Source organism: Cavia porcellus, unplaced genomic scaffold (assembly GCF_034190915.1).
Source record: "Cavia porcellus strain 051 isolate PalLab524CR breed Dunkin Hartley unplaced genomic scaffold, mCavPor4.1 scaffold_14, whole genome shotgun sequence".
Classification (NCBI taxonomy): domain Eukaryota; kingdom Metazoa; phylum Chordata; class Mammalia; order Rodentia; family Caviidae; genus Cavia; species Cavia porcellus.
Window position 1 is genome coordinate 44,950,071 of NW_026947497.1, and position 18,745 is coordinate 44,968,815.

Sequence of the window (18,745 nt, forward strand, 5' to 3'; positions counted from 1 at the left end):
CCTTGAGTTGCTCAATGGCACACTGAGTTTCCAGACTGTTCCCAGAGTCCAGTGATTCCAGGTCAGACCCAGAGTACTGTAGTTGTAGAGCTGACATCTGGGAATAGTTGTATTCCTCACAGTGACCCTGGGCAATGTAGATTTAGGAAGGGTAGCTTCTGGTTGGTACTCTCTTTCACCTTCTGAATGGTGGTTTTGTCTTTAGTTGCCAGAGCAATGAATGTAACACCCAGATCCATCTGGGTTATTCCTCTAGCCAGACCACTTAGCAGCGTCTGGCAGGATAACATGGCAGGATAGCATGAAGTGTTCTTTGTGTTCTGCTACTGACTCTCATTTAGTCTCCCAAAATGCAAAGTTACTTAGAGTTCCTGGCTGCTCTACCCCAGGCAAATGTCCATCATTCCATTTTGTGCCTCTGTGCCCTTGGTACTGGGTTTTATCTGCCTGGAATTTTGCATTCTCTAGTTAAGTGCCTCACCAACCAACATAGCTCATTTGGGGAACCATTTACTCCAGGTAACTTTCCTAGCTCTCTTTCATGTGCCTCTTCTGTATTTCAACATCACCCTGCTTTTTCTTCCACTGTTTCATCTATCACCTTCTGTTACAATTACATATAGATTTACCTTCTGCACAACTTCATGGCAAATTTCTCAAGGTCAGAGACCCCTTGTAATTGACTGCCTAGGGCCCAGCACAGTACCTGCCATGTTGTAGATGTTCAGTGAACTGTTGAACTGAAAGGTAGGAAATATGAAATACTTTAGAAAACTGAGGCAATTTAGGAACAACTTTGAATGTACACCGATTTTAAAACACTATAAGTTGCTTCCAGTAGTATATTTGGACTTACATGCAGTGATCAGGAGGAGTGTGTGCACAACTTTTTTTTTCTGTGCTGGGAATTGAACCCAAGGCTTTTGCACTGATCTATATTCCTAGCCCAATAATTTATTTATAAACTTTGAAACCGAGTCTTCCTTGAATTTGAATTTGTGATTCTTTTGCCTCAACCTCCCATGTGCTGGGATGATAGGTGTATGCTACTGTTCCTGGCTGGTGTAGTTTTTAGTAGTCATCTGCAAGAACAGTTTATAATAGAAGCTGTTTTTATCTCTTACCTTTATCTTTGTGCTTTCTGAATGGAAAGAATCATTGACCCACCAGCTGATAAACTGTTCAGCTAAACTCTCATGTGAATTACCCCTCTATGCTAGCTATTTCTCATGACACAGTTGTACTTTGTGACTTCATGAACCTTGCTGTATTCATTGTCTGTTTTTCAAGCATTGCATACCAAAAGGTGTCTGTCCATATAGCCAGAAAGAGCAAATGGTTTAAAAATACAGCAATTAAAAATGTGCATTTCTGTTTCTGCCTGTAGTTAGTTAATAGTTCAGTCCTTATCATTCTTGGCCCCCCCCCAAAAAAAAACTGTCCAAGAAAACACCAGAGCTTAAATGGTGATAGATGAGGAAAAGCCAGTGGGTTTAGTAACTCTTATTTTTCATTTTGAAGGATATGGGGATGGGAATGGGAGAAAATGAAACTGTCGAGGTTGGTTTCATCAAATGTGTTAAGCACAGTAATGAAAAGTAGATAATATGTTTTAGGTAGATAGTATGTTTGTCAGTAGAGCTCTAGGTAACCTGAATTTACTTGAAAAGTCTAGAGCACCTATTCAGGGATTTGACATGTGTTTAAGTTTTATTCACTTGATCTGTCCATCTTACTTTTTTGGTGTATGCCGTAACAGATTAAATGACAGAGAAAAGTTAAAAATATCTTTTCAGAAATTAAAAGTTGGGAATTATTAGAGAATTCTGATTAATCTTTTAAGTATCTTACTGTTTGTTTACATTTAAAAATTTTATGTCTCTTTTTTTTGCAGCTTTACAAATAACCTTAAACTTGAAAAGTAAAGTGAACAAAAGCTGTGCTGCTTAAGAACAGAGTGCTAAGGGATTAACTTGTGCTTCTGTTAACTAACATGGTTGAGCACGTTGGAATGACAGCAGCTCTCCTACTGTATGCTCATTGATAAGTCCGATGTTTGCCATGGTTGAAATTAGTGTTTCTAGACTGTTAGTCCTTAGATCATTCCCCTTGAGCCTATAGAGGTCCTCCTTTATTCTGTTTTATCCTCAACTTAGACAAGTCTCTGGAGCTCAAGACTGGAGTTGGTCTTAACAACTGGTACAAGTGAGCACGGACTATAAGGCTGTTACCTTAATCTAAAAGGTTATCTAATCTAAACTGGTATTTAAGGAATACCTCAAATTAAAAAAGGCACAGCTGTTAAGCAGTGCTGGATGTAAACATGTTTTTGTTATAGGTATTTGGTACATTAAGTGCAATTTGGCTTAGAACAGTTAAATTATGGCCTTTTGTGTGACTTAAAGTATTGCTTTGCTACTGGTTTTTTTCACAGTGATCCTTTAGATTAAAATTCCAGAGGATTTAGAAGTATGAGTTTTACTCTTGTGACTTTCTTGAAGTAACTAGATTCTAAGCAAAGAAATGTTAATAATCACCTGTTAATAAAGGTTTGCAGATGAGACAGAGCAATCAATATTAAGGTGGAGTCAAAGTAAATTTGAGAGACATTTATTATGACATTTATTATCACTTTTTATCTTGAGATACAATTCAACAATGTAGATCTTTCATTCTGAAAGCATTTGAGCTTCCTATTTAGAATTTGTGAATGCTTAAAATTTAGGCCTTTATATGACTGTAGGGCCATCATTGGGACAAGGATAGCAACTGACTGCTCCTTATGAAAGAAATAAGCTATTTATTAACTTTTTTTCCAGCCCAATAATTTTCATGTTTATAGGTCAGGAAGCTTTGACGTTAGCTCAGTTTAGCTGTTCTGGCCTTATGATACTTAGGATAACACTGTTCAGACTGTGCGAAGCCTGTATTTTTAAAGTTTGAGAAATGCCTAATTATGATCAGAAAAATATTTTAAGTTTCTAATCTCAGTTGGTTCACTTAATTAAGATTTTAAGGTACATTGCTTTTTTGTGTGCTGGACATTATGCTCAGGGACTCATGCATGCTAGACAACTACTATGACCTCAGTTCTTAAAATTCTTGTTTGTTCATTTTGCAACAGTATTTCTTTGTTTCCCAGACTGGCATTAAACCTACAATCCTCTTGCCTTGGTCTTTCCAGTAGCTAGAATTATAGGCATGTGCTGTTGTACTTTGATGAGTTTATTAAATGATGTTTTTGACCTAACAATATGAACTGATTTTGTAAAGGAAATACTGGGAAGTGTATTTTGCTTACTTTTATTCTCTCACCTACTACTGCTCTTACTTTCCTCCAGCCTCACTAGTTCTGTTTTCTCCTCTGAACTGAATCTCTGAGACTTACCGTAGAGGCTGTGGATGGGAAATCTGAAGTCAGGTTGATAGTCTGAGATAGTAGGTAATCACAAGAAGCACTGGGCCTGGGGGTGGCATTGTGCGCAGCACAGAATCCTGGCACCCATCAGAGTGGACGCAGTTGATAAGTGGGTGCAGAAATCCACAAGGCAGTCTGCAGAAATCAGGGAAACAGGAACCCTGGAAATGGGAACGATATAGAATAGGGCACAAGGTAAGGAAGAGAGTCCAGGTCGTAGCAGGAATCAGCAGAAACCTACAGAACCCTGACACCATTTGGTTGCAGAGTTGGGACACAAGGCACCAGCTCTTTGGCATCTCAGTGCAGTTCTGCTTAGCCAAGGGCTGCTTAGTCATCCCCTGCCAGGGCAGGAGCCAGTCTCAGGGTGTTGGCCCCAGAACCTTCTTGAAATGCAGGTAATGGGTGTGCTGCCCAGAAGAGAAAGGGAGGAAGCCTGACACCTAAGGAGTGAGGCACAGGATATGTGGCAACACAAGAGTTATTAGAACTGTGCTGAACATCTGTGTGCTTCGTGACTCACAGGCCTTGCTTACAACACACCCATCTTCCAGGTGGTAAAACCACCCGCCAGGGCCTGGGCCTTAGTGCAGGGGTCTAAGGTGTCTGGTTCATTACAGACAAACCAACGTTCTGTCTCTGGATTGTTATGATCATTCTCATGTTTCTCTGCCCATTAACCTAAAAGACAGGATAAAGGAGCTATGACAAGGAAGTTTAAGCTGCTGCTGCTTGAAAGCGATTTATTCTATGTAAAAATTTAAGATTTCTGATAGCAGAGCGAGGGCATAGCTCAGTTGTAGAATGCTTACCTAGCATGCCTGAGGCCCTGAATTCTAGCCCCAGCACCACAAAAACAAAAATGTAGGAAGACTTCTTACAACAGAAAAATAGTTCTACTTGGAAAGGAATGTTTGGAACACATACTATAAATGTAGGTTAATGTATAAGAAAAATGTGTTTTATGGTCATGTAAGTAAAGTTTTACTGTGTATTGTACGTTAGTTACATAATATTTGCGTGCCCATATGTAGTATAAACATGTGTGCATATTTATAAATTTATACTATTCAGGAATTTCCAAGATATTAGGAGATTTCTAGTAGTTACTTTTAATTCAATGTTTTGATCCTTTAAAAGGCATTACTACAAAATTACTTTGTTAACTTTGTTATAAAATTAGAGCAACTTACAGGAAAGAAAGATAAAATCTTATGTCTTTTCAGATTCTTTTCTAATCATGTGTCTGTCAGTATACTTTTTATCTTAAATTATTTCACTTGTAGATTTGCCTGTAATGATATAGCTCATACAACAGTAATTGTTTTATATAGTAATGTAACACATTTCAATTATAGTTTTCTTACTCTTGGTCATTTGGGTTAATATTTTTATTTTTTATTATTGAAAAGTATCATTAATTTTTGACATTTTTTTTAGTTATTTCCTTGGGCATTTTCTCTAAAGTGAGATTAACAAGTCAAGGGGTTGGAGTAGTATCATAACTTCTGTTACATAATACTAGAATAGCTTTTCAGACAGAAGCAATTTTAGCATGCTACTATCAGTGTATAAGGTACAATTCCAGTTTCAGAGAGTTTAGACAAATCTGAACACAAATTTTACCTGAAGGACTAGCTGTAAAGACACTGTAGCTCTCATGAGTAAACTCAATCATGGACTTTAAAATTATAGAATTCAGGCCAGGGATATAGCTCAGTGGTACGGCACCTGCCTGGCGAGGGCTAGGTCCTGAGTTTGATTCTTGGATATCTGTCTGTCTGTCTGTCTATCCGTCTATCTTTCTGTCTTTCTCAGCAATAAAGCACATTGCACATCTGTTCTTTAGAATGTGGACCCTTGATGTTAGGAACTTTCAGGGCTGTGTTGAGGTAGAGATCCTTCTTGGACCAGCGTTGTTTGAGCTACTGAAAAGCCCAAAAAAGCCCTCTTTGGGCTTTTCAGTAGCGGGCCAGGTCTACTCCCAGGGAGGTTATTAGGCCTTCTGGGTAAAGATGTAAGATAGTGGTGCATCTGTAGCAGCCATGTGACAAAAAAGAGGATGTCTAGTAGCTATGCCATGGCCTTGTCATAGGGCCATGCGCTGCTGCATGGTTGCCTGCCAAAGGCCTTTCTTACTAAAAAATGTCAAGTCTAGGTCTGGGAGTGACGTTTTCCTTTGTAACACAGCATTTTTTATGGAATTTATAATTTTTTGCAGTTTTTTAAAATGGAAGTTGATAGCACTTCTAGATTCAGTGGAAATCTATTTATTCTGTCTTTCCTGTTCGATAAAGATTCCTTTTGTTCTGCTTTTGACAGAAGAGAAACTGAGACTTATTGCTCATACATGCTGACAATAGCACTGTGTATTTGCTGGCTTTCCCAGTGATTTGCAAAAACCCTCACCTAGGTAAAGGACATGTAGCAGCACATCATGGAACCAGGCCAGGAGAGTAATGCAGAAGACATATATTACATGCTGTTCAGAAAGGCGAAAAGGAACAAGGATAAAGTCATAAATCATGTGTTTGGTTGCTTAAAATTATCATATGTGTATATTTTAAAGGCAGTAAATTGAATAGAAATTATTAGAAATCTCACATTATAAAGTTAAGTGGAAGTTGAGACATAAAATTGTTTAAATGTTCAGGTTCCAAAATAGGAGTACTAAGTCTCAAGGGTGGAGAGGGAAGAATTCAAATGCCAGAAATGAAAAGGGAGAGAAGTAGAACAGGGCTGTGACATGACCTATTTAGGAGTTTTTAAAAACTGTTAATTGATTTGTTTTTGTAGTATTTGGTGTATTTAACAAAATATATTAAGTATTTTGAATATATTTTAATAGCATTGACTACATTCATAATCATCACCATTTCCAAACTCTTCATCCCTTCAAATTTCAGGGATTTATTTTGTAATTGTTATCTCAGGATGTTTTCAGCCTAAGGAGAATGCAGCATCCAAATCCTTCCCGTGTGCGCGTCTGTGTGTGCAGTGTGTTAAGCTTTCTCTGGCTCTCGCTCATCCGTCTCTCCTTTCATCCTCTTCCTGTTGCTGCATGCTTGGTTGAAGTGGTGCCCATCCAAGCAGAAGAGGGAGTGATACTGTGTTGTCAGGGGAGTGTGGGTAGCTGCGTTCCCCTCTGAAATCTCCAAGCAGCTCCTTTTATATGAGAGTGCAGGGAGTCGGGTTTCTTTTTAATAGTTTTATGTATTTTAAAGCTTAAAAAGCAACATATTTTTGACAGTTCATAAAAAAATTTAAGAACTTGTCATTCCTTTGAACACAAAAGTGATTAATAGTTTTGTCTGTTTCTTTTTACCTGTTTTCATGTATGTTTTTGACATATTTCATAATTATGGATCTAACATAAAGAGCTTTTTATTTAAACAGCACTTATAATTTTTCATGTTGCTCAATAGTCTTAATAGTAGTAATAAAAGAATTCACGTAGCTTAATTTACATAACCATGCTATTTTCTTTGATGCTTAGGCTGCCAAAATTTGTAAGTATTACAAATGAGCATGTTGAAACAGTTTCTAAGTTTAACCCTTTTGTTTTTATGAGAAAGAGAAAAACAGAGAAGTAGAATTTTCACTTATTTATTAAGATGTGAGCAATAGCTCCTGCCTTTTTGGTGATGACAGGTGTGGTGTGTTTTTGTGATTGTGGTAAACATCAGATGGATGATGAATGTGTAATCTGGTTACAGGTTGTAAAAATCTTGGAGAAGCACGACCCCTTGAAGAACTCCCAGGCAAGATACGGAGCCATCCCTCCAGATGAGGCCAGCGCCGTGCAGAACTATGTAGAGCACATGCTCTTCCTGCTAATTGAAGAAGAAGCCAAGGACGCTGCAATGGGGCCAATTTTGGAGTTTGTGGTCTCTGAGAACATAATGGAGAAGCTTTTCCTTTGGAGTTTGAGGCGGGAGTTTACTGATGAGACTAAAATCGAGCAACTAAAGATGTATGAGATGTTGGTCACTCAGTCACACCAGCCTCTGCTTCATCATAAGCCTATTCTGAAACCTCTGATGATGTTGCTCAGCTCTTGTTCGGGGACGACCACTCCTGCCGTGGAGAGGAAGTTGGTTGTCCTGCTCAATCAGCTCTGTTCCATCCTTGCCAAAGATCCATCCATCCTGGAACTCTTTTTCCACACTAGTGAGGACCAAGGGGCTGCCAACTTCCTTATCTTCTCCCTCTTGATTCCCTTCATTCATCGTGAAGGCACAGTTGGCCAGCAGGCTCGGGACGCCTTGCTGTTTATCATGTCTCTCTCTGCTGAGAACAGCATGGTGGCCCATCACATTGTGGAGAACACCTATTTTTGTCCAGTAAGTCCCACTCTTTTGTGTTTTCTGTACTTTGACATTTTTTTCTGCTGATTATAAATACTTTTTATTCCTTTCATTCCAGTTTTGTCTTTTATAGGAAGATGTTTGGAGGATATCTTTGCAGGAAATGAGGAGTCTAAATTGAGATGCTACTTAGCTGAGCAATGTCAGTTTAAAATAAGCCAGCAGATGAAACTGGATATATCACCTTTCCTGGCTTATTTTTATTGGATTGGGCACGATTTTAGTTTTTTCTGAGACTAACTCCTGAAAGATTGATAAAGCTTGTACCTTCTGAATTCTTAGCTTTTTAGGTTCATTTTATTCTAATGAATAAAAGCACGTGGTAAGACCCTTCAGAACTGGTTTCACAAATTAGTTTGTTTTTCATCTAGATAATGGCCATTAGTTATAGATTGGAAGCATTGATTTTATTTTAAACAATACATATTTACAATTTCATGTAAAAAGAAAGATGCTGTATACCTTAATATGTACATGATGTGGTGAGAAATAAGGTGCAAGGTTCTTTGAAGAAATTATAGCAACCCAGGCCCGATCAGTTCCAGAGAGGAATGGGGGCAGTCTGGGAGTTGTGGGAGGTCTTGGAACCCTCGGTATCTTTTGCCGTTAGTTCCTTTTTGGGAACAGATTTGTTGATTCTTGTCTTCTGCTGGCTGAGCAACAGCTATCAATACTTTCCCAGCTCAGTGAACATTTCTACTTCGTAGTTCCAGTCTATTCTTTTTACAATCTTTACAAACAGTATGAACCAATGTGTGGTCCAATGTGTGAGATTCCTTAGTTTTAGTGTTGTTGAAACAGGCCAACCAAGTTGCCATAGATAGATTTAGACTCATTTTAATTAATTATGTTTGAAACACGCACCTGAGAAGACACTTAGAAATATACGCAGAGTGTGTTTGGTTGTTGGTCACAGGGGCGTGTGGCGGTAGGGAGGTGGTTCCACTAACATTTAGTGTGCAGGGTCCTCTGGCAACACCAAATGATGTTAGGGGTATGGAGAAATGAGAACTCTCGTTTATTACTGGTGGAATAACATTAGAAGGCAGTTTGGTAGTTTTGTTCAAAACTAAACATACTCTTAGTGTATGATCTATCAGTTACATTCCTTGGTATTTAGCCAGGAGTAAAAACATAAAAACCTGCACATGCATGTTTATAGCAGCTTTATTAATAATTGCCAAATCTTAAAAGCAGTCAAAATGTCCTTCAGTGGGTAAATAAAAGCTAGTACTGTACATCCAGACAATGAATATTTTTCAAGTGAAAAGAAATGAACTATCAAACAATGAAAAGACATTGAGGAACCTTAAATGGTATTACTAAGTGAAAGAAGCCCATCCAACAAGACTTCATGAGTACAGCTGTATGACATTCTGAAAAACACAAAACCATGGCAAGCATAGCATATTTTTTTCCAAATTGGGACAGGGAGAGAATGAATAGGTGAACCACAGAGGGCTTTAGGCAGGGTAGTGAGAACACTCTGTATGATACTGTAATAGTGAATACAGGTCTTTGTTCATTCATCCAAATGCACAGAATGTGTGGCACCAAGAGTGAACCCTGGATTGAATCATGGACTTTGGGTGGTGAAGATATGTTAATATACTTGTGGGTTTGTCAGTGGTGTAAAAACACAACACAACAACAACAAAAACCAGACCCCAACATGTCCCAATCTGGTGGGGTGATGTGGTGCTGAGAGGGGCTGTGCCTGTGCAGGGTTAGGGTACACAGAATATCTCTCTTTCTTTGAACTTTACTGTAAACCTTAAGCTACTCCAAAACAGTGAAGAAAAAGGCAGCTTTAGGAGGGAGCTAATAAGGTTTGCTTTTTAGCTTGAGTTGTTCTGTGTAGTTCTTTTTTAAAGGAGAGCAGGCGTTGTAACAGATCGTCAAAATACTAAGGTGATTTACTTGATCAGTATGCAAAAGGCAGTTTAAAAAGGTAACATTTACAAAAGCAACATAAAGTGTCTCAAAATAAATCTAATATTTGAATGTCTTTGGCTGAAAAGATTATTGTTGAAGAGCATAAAAAATCTAAATAAATGGAACATTTATCTGTAGTTTGTAGATCATACGTAGATGGAACATTCCTGCTTAGTGCAGTTTATGTTTTATAAGTTTTTATTTGTGAGAATACTAAAATGAATGCTATATATTGATCACTTAGATTTAAAATTACCAGTATCTTGGCATTCCTTGTTATGTTTTTCATCTGTACTTTTTTTTTTTTTTTTTTTTTTTTGCTATACTGTTTGAAACTACGTTGTAAATGTCAGATGCTTTAGTGTGTCTCTCCTGCAGATGACTTTCTCATTCTCAGGTACAGTAGCATTACTGTGCCTAAGAAAGTTATGTAGTAATGTCTTGGCATGGTCTAACAGCCAGTCCACCCACTGTGCCTACAGTTACTTGCACAGTCATCCTCCCCCCAGGTAGAATCTAGTACAAAGTGTACATCTGGATGTCCTGTCTCTACAGTCTCTCTTAACATCCAACAGCCTGGTGCTTTTCTTCCCCTCGCATTGACTTTTTAAGGGGCCAGGCCAATGTCTTACAGAACACCTCACATTTAGGGTTTGTTTGATTGTTTCTTGTGTAGTTTGACTTATTTCTATTCCTTGTATTTCCTGTTGAGTTAGGTTTTCACATTTAGTTAAATTTAGGCTAAATATTTTTGTGCAGAATATTTTACAAGTGTATGCTGCTTGTTACAGCAAGAGGCCTGTGTTAGTTAGGTTGTCCCATTACTGATGATGCTTATTTGTTTAAGGAGGCAACTGTTGGGGTGCTCCATCGTAAAGGGACAGTTTGTAGACTGTTAATGTCATCTACAAAATTCCAATAGAATGTTTATGGCATATAATAAACAGATGTTACGAGTCATTTAAAAGTGTTAAAGGACCAAGAATAGCTGAGATAACTGAGTGATAACACCAATACCTTGTTGGGAGTTGTTCTTGGTGCTTTACATGTATTGATTCAGTGAATCCTCAGAACTGTAGGTGCTGGTGTTATTTCTACTTTTTATAGAGGAAGAAATCAAGGCCCAAAGACATTTAAGTAAATTTACACAAGTTCACGACTCTAAAATGATGAGTCAGGATTTCACCTGGGCAGTGTTGACACAAGGACCTGTGAGCATAAAAGATAAAATTTCAAGACACACCTACCATTAGAAAGAATAGACTGAAATTAAGAACAAAAACACAGGTTGAGAGAAAATATTTGCAATGCATGTGACTGTATTTGAACAATTAGCCAAAATATGAAAAATAGTTTTAGTGTTTAAATTGATACAATAAAATAAGCCTCTTGAAAAGTGAGCAGAGGGACCTCCTCTCCCTGGTAAGCGGCAGCAGTGTGGCCCACTGCAGCCCTTCAGAGGGAGAACCAGCAGGGTCTCCTGTGATCCACACCATGTTGGAACTTAAGACTCTGGGAAGCCAAGCAAGCACCTCCCCTCCCTGGTAAGCTGAGGCAGGGTGGCAGACTGCAGCCCTTCCAAGATAACAAAATGTACTATGATACCTATTACTGTTATCCCGGTAACATGCTGTGAAGTTCTGTACCAATTTCACTGTATGATCTTAGTTGGCTTTATTCTGACTGGTTCTGTTGTATACTTTCAAAATTAAAAAAAAAAAAAAAAAAAAAAGAAAAGTGAGCAGAGGCTATGATTGGAAAACCCCAGAAGAAACTCAAAGCTAGTAAACATAGGAAAATATGCTCATCTTCTTTCAAATTAGGAAATGCAAACTGAATTCACAATGACACAGCAGTTAATACTCATTCTAGTGGCTGTTAGACATCTGCATATATACCAAGAGTATGGAAAGAACAAGAACTTTTAAGAATATAAATTGGTGTAATAGCTTAAGAAAGCAGTGTAGCAATATTTATTAGTACTGAACATTTGCATGCCAATATGATCCTGCACTTTTATGTGTGAACATGTATCTTAGAGAAATCTGGCACTTGTTTGTAAGGGTGTGCAATTGAAGAAAAACATATGAAAGAAAGCATGTGATAGTTTATTCATACATTAACACAATGCTTTTCAACTTTCCAAGTGAAAAAGTCACTTATATCAGCATGTAACTACACCTGCATGTATGAAGATGAATAACTTAAGAACATATTAAAAAATTAGTAAACAGCTAAAGGTTGCCTAAGGTATGCTAGTATTTGCATAAGATTTACATAAAGTTTTAGAACCCAGAGTCTTAGTGCCTACTTTTTTTGGATATTTATACAGGCAAAGTATTAAAGCACAGGGATAATTTGTACTAATTTTAAAACTGTAGTTTCTTTGGGGGGATGAAGGAAGAAAAGGAATGGTAATAGGAATGGAGAGAGTTTAGTTCTTCTTGTCTATTACATTTTTAATGCTGAAGAGTGAACTCAGGTCTTAGTGTGCGTAAAGTATGTGCTCTCCCAGTGAATGAGTTACACCCCAATCTGTCATGTTTTACTATTTTATTTTTGAACTGGAGTCTTGCTATGTAGTTCAGGTGGCCTTCAACTCACTATGTAGCCCAAGCTGGACTCGAACTTGCAGCAATCTTCCTGCCTCAGCCTCCTGAGTGCTAGGATTACAGGTGTGCACTACCATTCCTGTTGGTGTTTTACTTTTTAAAAAAATACAGATTACCCTGAAGTTATTATGGAAATATCTTAAAGTCTGTGCTGTCTTGGCAGTGAGTTTCAGTTTTATTATGCTTTACATTTTTGTAATGTTTCATAATTTAAAACTTTGTATCAGAATAAGGATGGGGCATATTTTTAATGTTTAGATTTCTACTAACTGTTTCAAGCAGATTTCACTGAGTAATTGTTGCTTTTATAAAAACATGTTTTGTAGCATTACATTGTTCATTAGAATCAGAGGGAAAACAGTATCTTCAGATGACCTTATTTACTAGAGTGGAAGACAAGCTGCATTGTGTTAAGTTGCCCCTGAGGATAGATTCCATAATCTCATTTGTACCCAGTTTTCTATAATTACATCTGACAACATAATTAAAAAAAGGGCCAGTTTATTTTGAAGATAAAAGCATACTCTATTAACCATCCAACTAAGGGCCACAATTGACAAAAAGCTTTCTGTAATTAGTATGATTGTCAAAGTGTGTTAGCATCAGGCTGTTGGAAGAGTAATGACTCTTTCAGGAAATTGGACCCTTTTGGAAACTTTTATCATCATAGAGGATAGGAAGAGCCGGCTGGTTCTGCTGCTGCTGCTCCCAAGATGTACTTTCACAAGGAAAGGAGGAGAGTGAGGGTACCCTGGAGAACAGCTCAGTGCCCACAAATGGTGGGGGACTAAGTGGCCCCATCACTTCTCTTGATTTTTTTAACCAATATTGATGGTTAAGCTCATTTGTTATATGTTGGCACATGTAGAAAACAGCCTGATAAATATAAATCAAGAAATGTAAATCGAAGCGAGTAATCTTTAGTTATACAACTGCAGATAGGAAGTTATTTATCCCATACCCAAAATTTATGAGGCTTTTTATTTTGGCAAGTTGTAGCAAACAGTCTCCATCAGGTGTTTTGCTGCTAGCTTCAGATTAAAGCCATCTGTTAAAAACTTTATTTTTGTTAAAGTCAACTGGTTTAAAGATCAGTGTTGCTTGTTTATACTCTACATGTCAGCTTTCCTTTCTCTATTGGAAATATTATATGTAAAATATTATCCTAGTTTAAATACACACATTATTTTCTTTAATCCTTGCAGCAACTCAGTTAAGAAACTGAAGTTTAGAGAGCTGTAATAACTGTCAGTGGTAGAAAGAAACTGACTTGAAACATTGGAACATTTGTCTTACATGAAAACCCATGGTTTCAACACCTACCATGCTTCAGTGCTCTGAGGAAAGCTCTTTGCTTTTTGACTATTGTTATCCATGTGATTTAATAACATTTAGTTCCTTTTAAGGATATTGTTAGAAAATAAATGATCGGCATTAGATGATCACTTTTTGTGTTGGGGATATAATGTTTTACAATTGTTTTTTGTAGTCTGAATCAGTAAGAGGCTAAAAATGGAGTGGTATTTTAGTTTTAATAAAACATAAATACTTAGATTTTTATAATTTCACTTTTAAGTTTAAAATGTAAAAGTACAGTAGATTGTGCTGTTGAGCCCTCAAACATAAAACTTACTGTTATTCTTTTTTCCTGGTCCGGTCCCCATGGCACTCGCTGTATTCCTTATGGTGGCGGTTGTCTTTCTCACGTGTGTTACCTTCTGGTGCTCTTCTGCTTGCCGCCACATCTGAATTGTTCCCTGTTCTCATCCCAGCACCAGCCTTGCCTGCGCCCGGCCCACAGACTTTGCTCTGGAAATGGGTCACCTGGGTGACAGAATCTGAACTCCGACCAGAGCGTGAGAAGGGAGGGTGGAGATGCTAAAGATCGGGGATCTTGTTCCTGAGATGATGTGCATTCTTCATTCAGCAGAACATTTTCTCCCATGTTTCTTTGCCATCCTGAGGAGGATAGAGAGAGCTCCCTCGCCCGCCTTGTGATGGCGGCGCTCCCCAGCCGGCAGACACCTTGCATAGGGTGCCACCTCCTGGGCAGGCGGAATCCTGTTGGGGCAGGCTTCCCTCCTTTCCTGTCTTAGCCTTGCCCTCTTCAGAAGAGTCATTTTAAAAAGTGAGTGTTAGGTATGTGTTATTTTTAATTACTGTCACTGATGTATGTAATTTGAAAATTAATGTTGCTGTAATTATATTGATATACTGAATAGTTATTCTCAGCTTTTTAGTCAGACAAATTAAGCCTGTCTTTATGAATTCATCTTCAAAGCCTCAAAGTGGCTAAGAAACCAGGAGTATGCAGAATTAAACCCTTTGTTCTGTGGTTAATTTAGCATGAGTTAGCAAATGTAATTGATTTTAAAAATGTGGCATCAAGATTAGATTTCTCTTCAAGGAGAACTTCTGGACTCTGTTCTCTTTTGCCAGAGGTTTCTAATTTATAATAGGCAACTCATTTGGGTCACATTCAAAATTGGAATTAAAGTGATTTGTTTGGGTGTGTTAACAAGGAGTTAAGTACTTTAAAGAGGGAACACTTTCTTTTGGGACCTCAGATGCCCTGATGTTGAAAAGAGAAAAAGGTATGGTATTACTTACTCTTGTGTTTCCCATTCACGATGCCTGTCATGAGGTTAAATGCTTCGTATTCTTTTAATGAGTCAGTAAACATACACTTGGATAAAGTTTACTGGGAAATAGAACAGAGTTTATCATCTTTTTATTTCTCTAGTACTGGCATAATTCACCCGTTTCTCTCGCTGCCCTTTATCCTGCGGAGTGGGCTCCTGTACTGTCTTGTAACCGTTCGGCACTCCTCCCATGGCTCTGACTGATTTCTCTGTGCTGAGCCCCCCAGGCCTGTCCTCCTGTGGCGGAGTTTGAGTGTCACTCTGAGGAAGGACTTCTGGGATGTGAAGCTCTGCACACCTGACTCACCAGTTTCTCCAGCAAGGACTGGATCGAGCATATCAGATTGGGGGAGATAGAGGAGACGGACAGTAAACTCATAAATGCCCAAGCGATGACTGCTACATAGAAGGCTACACAGAGTGCTGAGGGGGAGGACAGGGGAAAAGGAGAGGCAGCAGAAGCTGTCGAGGAAAGGTTTTTCCAGAACACACCACCTCTGTCTCTCTGTATCTACTCTCAGGCTCTGTGGGTTACTATATCTTATCCCATACCTCTCGCGCTCTCTCCCTTTCCTTCCCTCTGGTTTTTGTGGCTTGATGCACCATCTACCTATGGATGACTCCAGACGGTCACTTCATCCCAGAGCTGTTCCAAGTGTCAGACTCACATAGCTGTCAGTTGGGCTCTCCATTTAGGGGCCACACGCGCTCTTTACTTTGGCCTGTAGAGCTCTGCAGGCTCTCACTCTTATTTACCGTGCTGCTGTTTCTACCTGTCATTTTTGTTCTAACAGTACTATGCTTCTCTAATTCCAGAGGGTACCATCTTTTCTTTCTCCTTTGAGCTTTTGTATGTGATGTTTGCTCTGCCTGAAATAGTCTGCCTTCCACCACTCTTTTTCTAGACGACCCTTGTTTGTTCTTTAGCAGTGTGGACAGAACTTCTGAGAACATCTCCCACTGTTACCACCTCCCACCCCAAGTCTGAATGAAGAGCCTTTGGTTTAAGAACCACAGCATTGTGTATTTCCTGTTGCGTGTTCTGTGTCCCTCTGTCCCTCCCTCCTGGGGATTGAACTTTCCAGCTTGAGCTATATCCCCAACCCGTTTGTTATTTTGAATCTTGGTCTAAGCTGAGTCTACAGATTGTCCAGGCTGGGCTCACACTCTGTTATCCTCCTGCCTTGTTCCCCGCCTCAGTGCTGATATGAGCTGCAGTGCCCTGCTTGTTCTGAGCATTTCTAATGCTGTTATAGTTGCTACTTTTCTCTTTTAGATTGTGAAAACAGTAAGTACAACTGTGTTTCTTTTCTGGGCCTACCGCAGTATATTTTCTTGGACTTTTCCATCTCAGTTGAGTTCATCACAACCTGTGTCTTTTGTAGCTAACTTCCTCGTGTCCAGTCTGTGCCAGTTCTTTCCACTCCGTGTACGTCTGACAGGTCCGGGTGTCTAAGCTGCTTTGCTCGCTTCCCTCCCCATCAGGAGGCCTCTGCTCTTATGGAATTCCTTATTTCCCTTGGTCTTACACTCTGTAGGAGAAACTCACAAGCGCTTGCCATGGTGTTTCTTCTCCTTTGTGAGGAGCATCACCGTTTTGCTAATGGCCAAATTGGATAACAACAGTTCTGAATGCTCATTTACTCTGACAGATCAAGCCCAAATATTTCCAGTGTATTATTAGGGTCAGGGGGGCAGTAAACCTCGGGAATTTTGGTTTAATATAGATGTTATGGTTAGAGTGCCCTCACACTTACCTCACGCATGAGGCTCAGGTTATTTTCTTCTGTTTTCCCCCCTCCTGATGTGTCAGCGTAGACTGACCTCAGCTTTGTTTGGACTCCTGTCATCACATTGAACTGACCTCCTGTTCTTTCTTTTTGCTGTACTTGTGAAGTTCAGATGAGGTAATGTACAGAGAAGTGTTTTAACCTGAAAACGTGTCAGTCTTGGCCTGAAACGTACAAGGAATTCCAAAGAGCCTTTCCCATAAAGTTACGCATGCTTCTTAACTGTGCTGCTTCTGTCCCAGTCTGGGACACCCTCCCGTAGACCCAGGGATTTGCACTGAAATACTCGTGTGTGTTTATGGTCACTGAATTGTATTGTGTGATATTATTTATGAATTCATCCCCACTATGAGTGTCCTGGGGGACATGAATCATGCTTTTTCTCGGCTCTGTGTTACCCATTTCACCTCCCCAGTCCCAGCCCACTGTGGTGCCTGGCACACCATTCCTGAGCAGGCCCTGTCAGCCACATGTGCAGGAGCCCTGACTTCTGTTCCGACTGCCAGCGCGGTCCTTCCTACCTGTTGAATCCTTCCTAGCCAAGTGCTCCTCTAATACCATTAACCCGATGTTATTCGAAGTTCAGTCTTTGGAGTAATCATGTGGAAATGCCCGTGAGCTGTTAATTGTGGGTCACAAATATGAGAAAAGAGTACTACAGTTTTATTTTAAACACAGGTGCTTGCAACTGGCCTCAGTGGGCTGTACTCCTCCCTGCCCACGAAGCTGGAAGAGAAAGGCGAGGAGTGGCACTGCCTCCTGAAGGACGACTGGCTCCTGCTGCCCGCCCTCGTCCAGTTCATGAATTCCCTGGAGTTCTGCAATGCGGTCATTCAGGTATCTGAGCACAGTGTACCTTCCCTTTGCCGTGGCCCATTCCTCGCCCAGACCTCGCCAGGGACTAGTGTTCATAAGCGTTCCCTTTAATCTTGATACATGTAGAATATTGATACTTTGCTTTAAGCCCACTACATGTCCTTCAGTGAGTAAAACGTTAGCTTGTAGGTTCCTGAGAAGTTTGAACTGAGAAAAATAGATTATCTTGTCAGTACAAAGTGTTACTTCTGCTTTGATTATCTACTTAACTATCAAAAATAAACTCACTGTTTGACTCATTAAATAGGTATTTTTAGGCTTTTAAGTACTTCAAATTATAACACTTTTACTTTAAGGTCTTCTTGGGAGTCTACAAAGGAAAAACTTTATTTTGCTTAATGGTGCATACTACATAAAGAATATTGTTATCCCAATTGAATTTAGAAGAAGTTAACCATCTTCTTAGCAACACAAATTACATTTGCTTTGAAATTGGTCTGTATTGAGGCAAATAAACAGCCACTGAACTCTTGTATATTTGAGTTTTTGATTAGATTCTTACCTTTAGGTTTCTTGGCATTGTTTTCAATAAAAACCCAATTTTATATATAAATATATATATATTTAAAGACTGACTATAGTTTCATCCAGAATATTTATTTCAGTATACCATTATTGAATTTATTAAGAAATTGGGTATTTTATAGTAGTCGTGGGATAAAAAAATGTTAGTTATAATCTGTTTATGTACCAAATAAAGGAATAGCTTCTGGAAGAAAATATTAAGTAAATTACTTTAGTTTTCATCTCATTTTATCGCTGCATCTAAGGGACTTTTATTTATATATAAAATAAATGGATTACATTTAAAATTATTTTCCCTTTAATATTATAGTCTATCAACATTTTCTTGTGGAAGTGTATAGAAATAAAAATGATAGAACCACTGTTAGTTCTTCTCCAAATGTACAGACAGGGAGTTACCAGTAATTTAAACATCTAGCCTCATTTCCTCAGAAATTGCTTTTTACTTTGTTCGCCTGTGCTTCCCTTCCCTTCCCTTCCCTTCCCTTCCCTTCCCTTCCCTTCCCTTCCCTTCCCTTCCCTCCCCCCTCCCCTCCCCTCCCCTCCCCTCCCCCCTCCCCTCCCCTCCCCTCCCCTCCCC

General features: G+C 39.1%; 1 protein-coding gene across 4 annotated transcripts in view; it reads left to right on the plus strand.

Annotated features, from left to right (window-relative positions):
* Fhip1a (FHF complex subunit HOOK interacting protein 1A) overlaps positions 1–18,745 on the plus strand; it is a 264,660-nt gene that overhangs the window by 174,868 nt on the left and 71,047 nt on the right. For all 4 annotated transcript variants that reach the window (XM_013160161.3, XM_003476924.5, XM_063260844.1 and 1 more), the window contains 2 exons: positions 7,135–7,761; positions 17,443–17,601. In XM_013160161.3, coding sequence (XP_013015615.2) covers positions 7,135–7,761; positions 17,443–17,601 — 786 coding nt within the window. The remainder of the gene's footprint in view (positions 1–7,134; positions 7,762–17,442; positions 17,602–18,745) is intronic.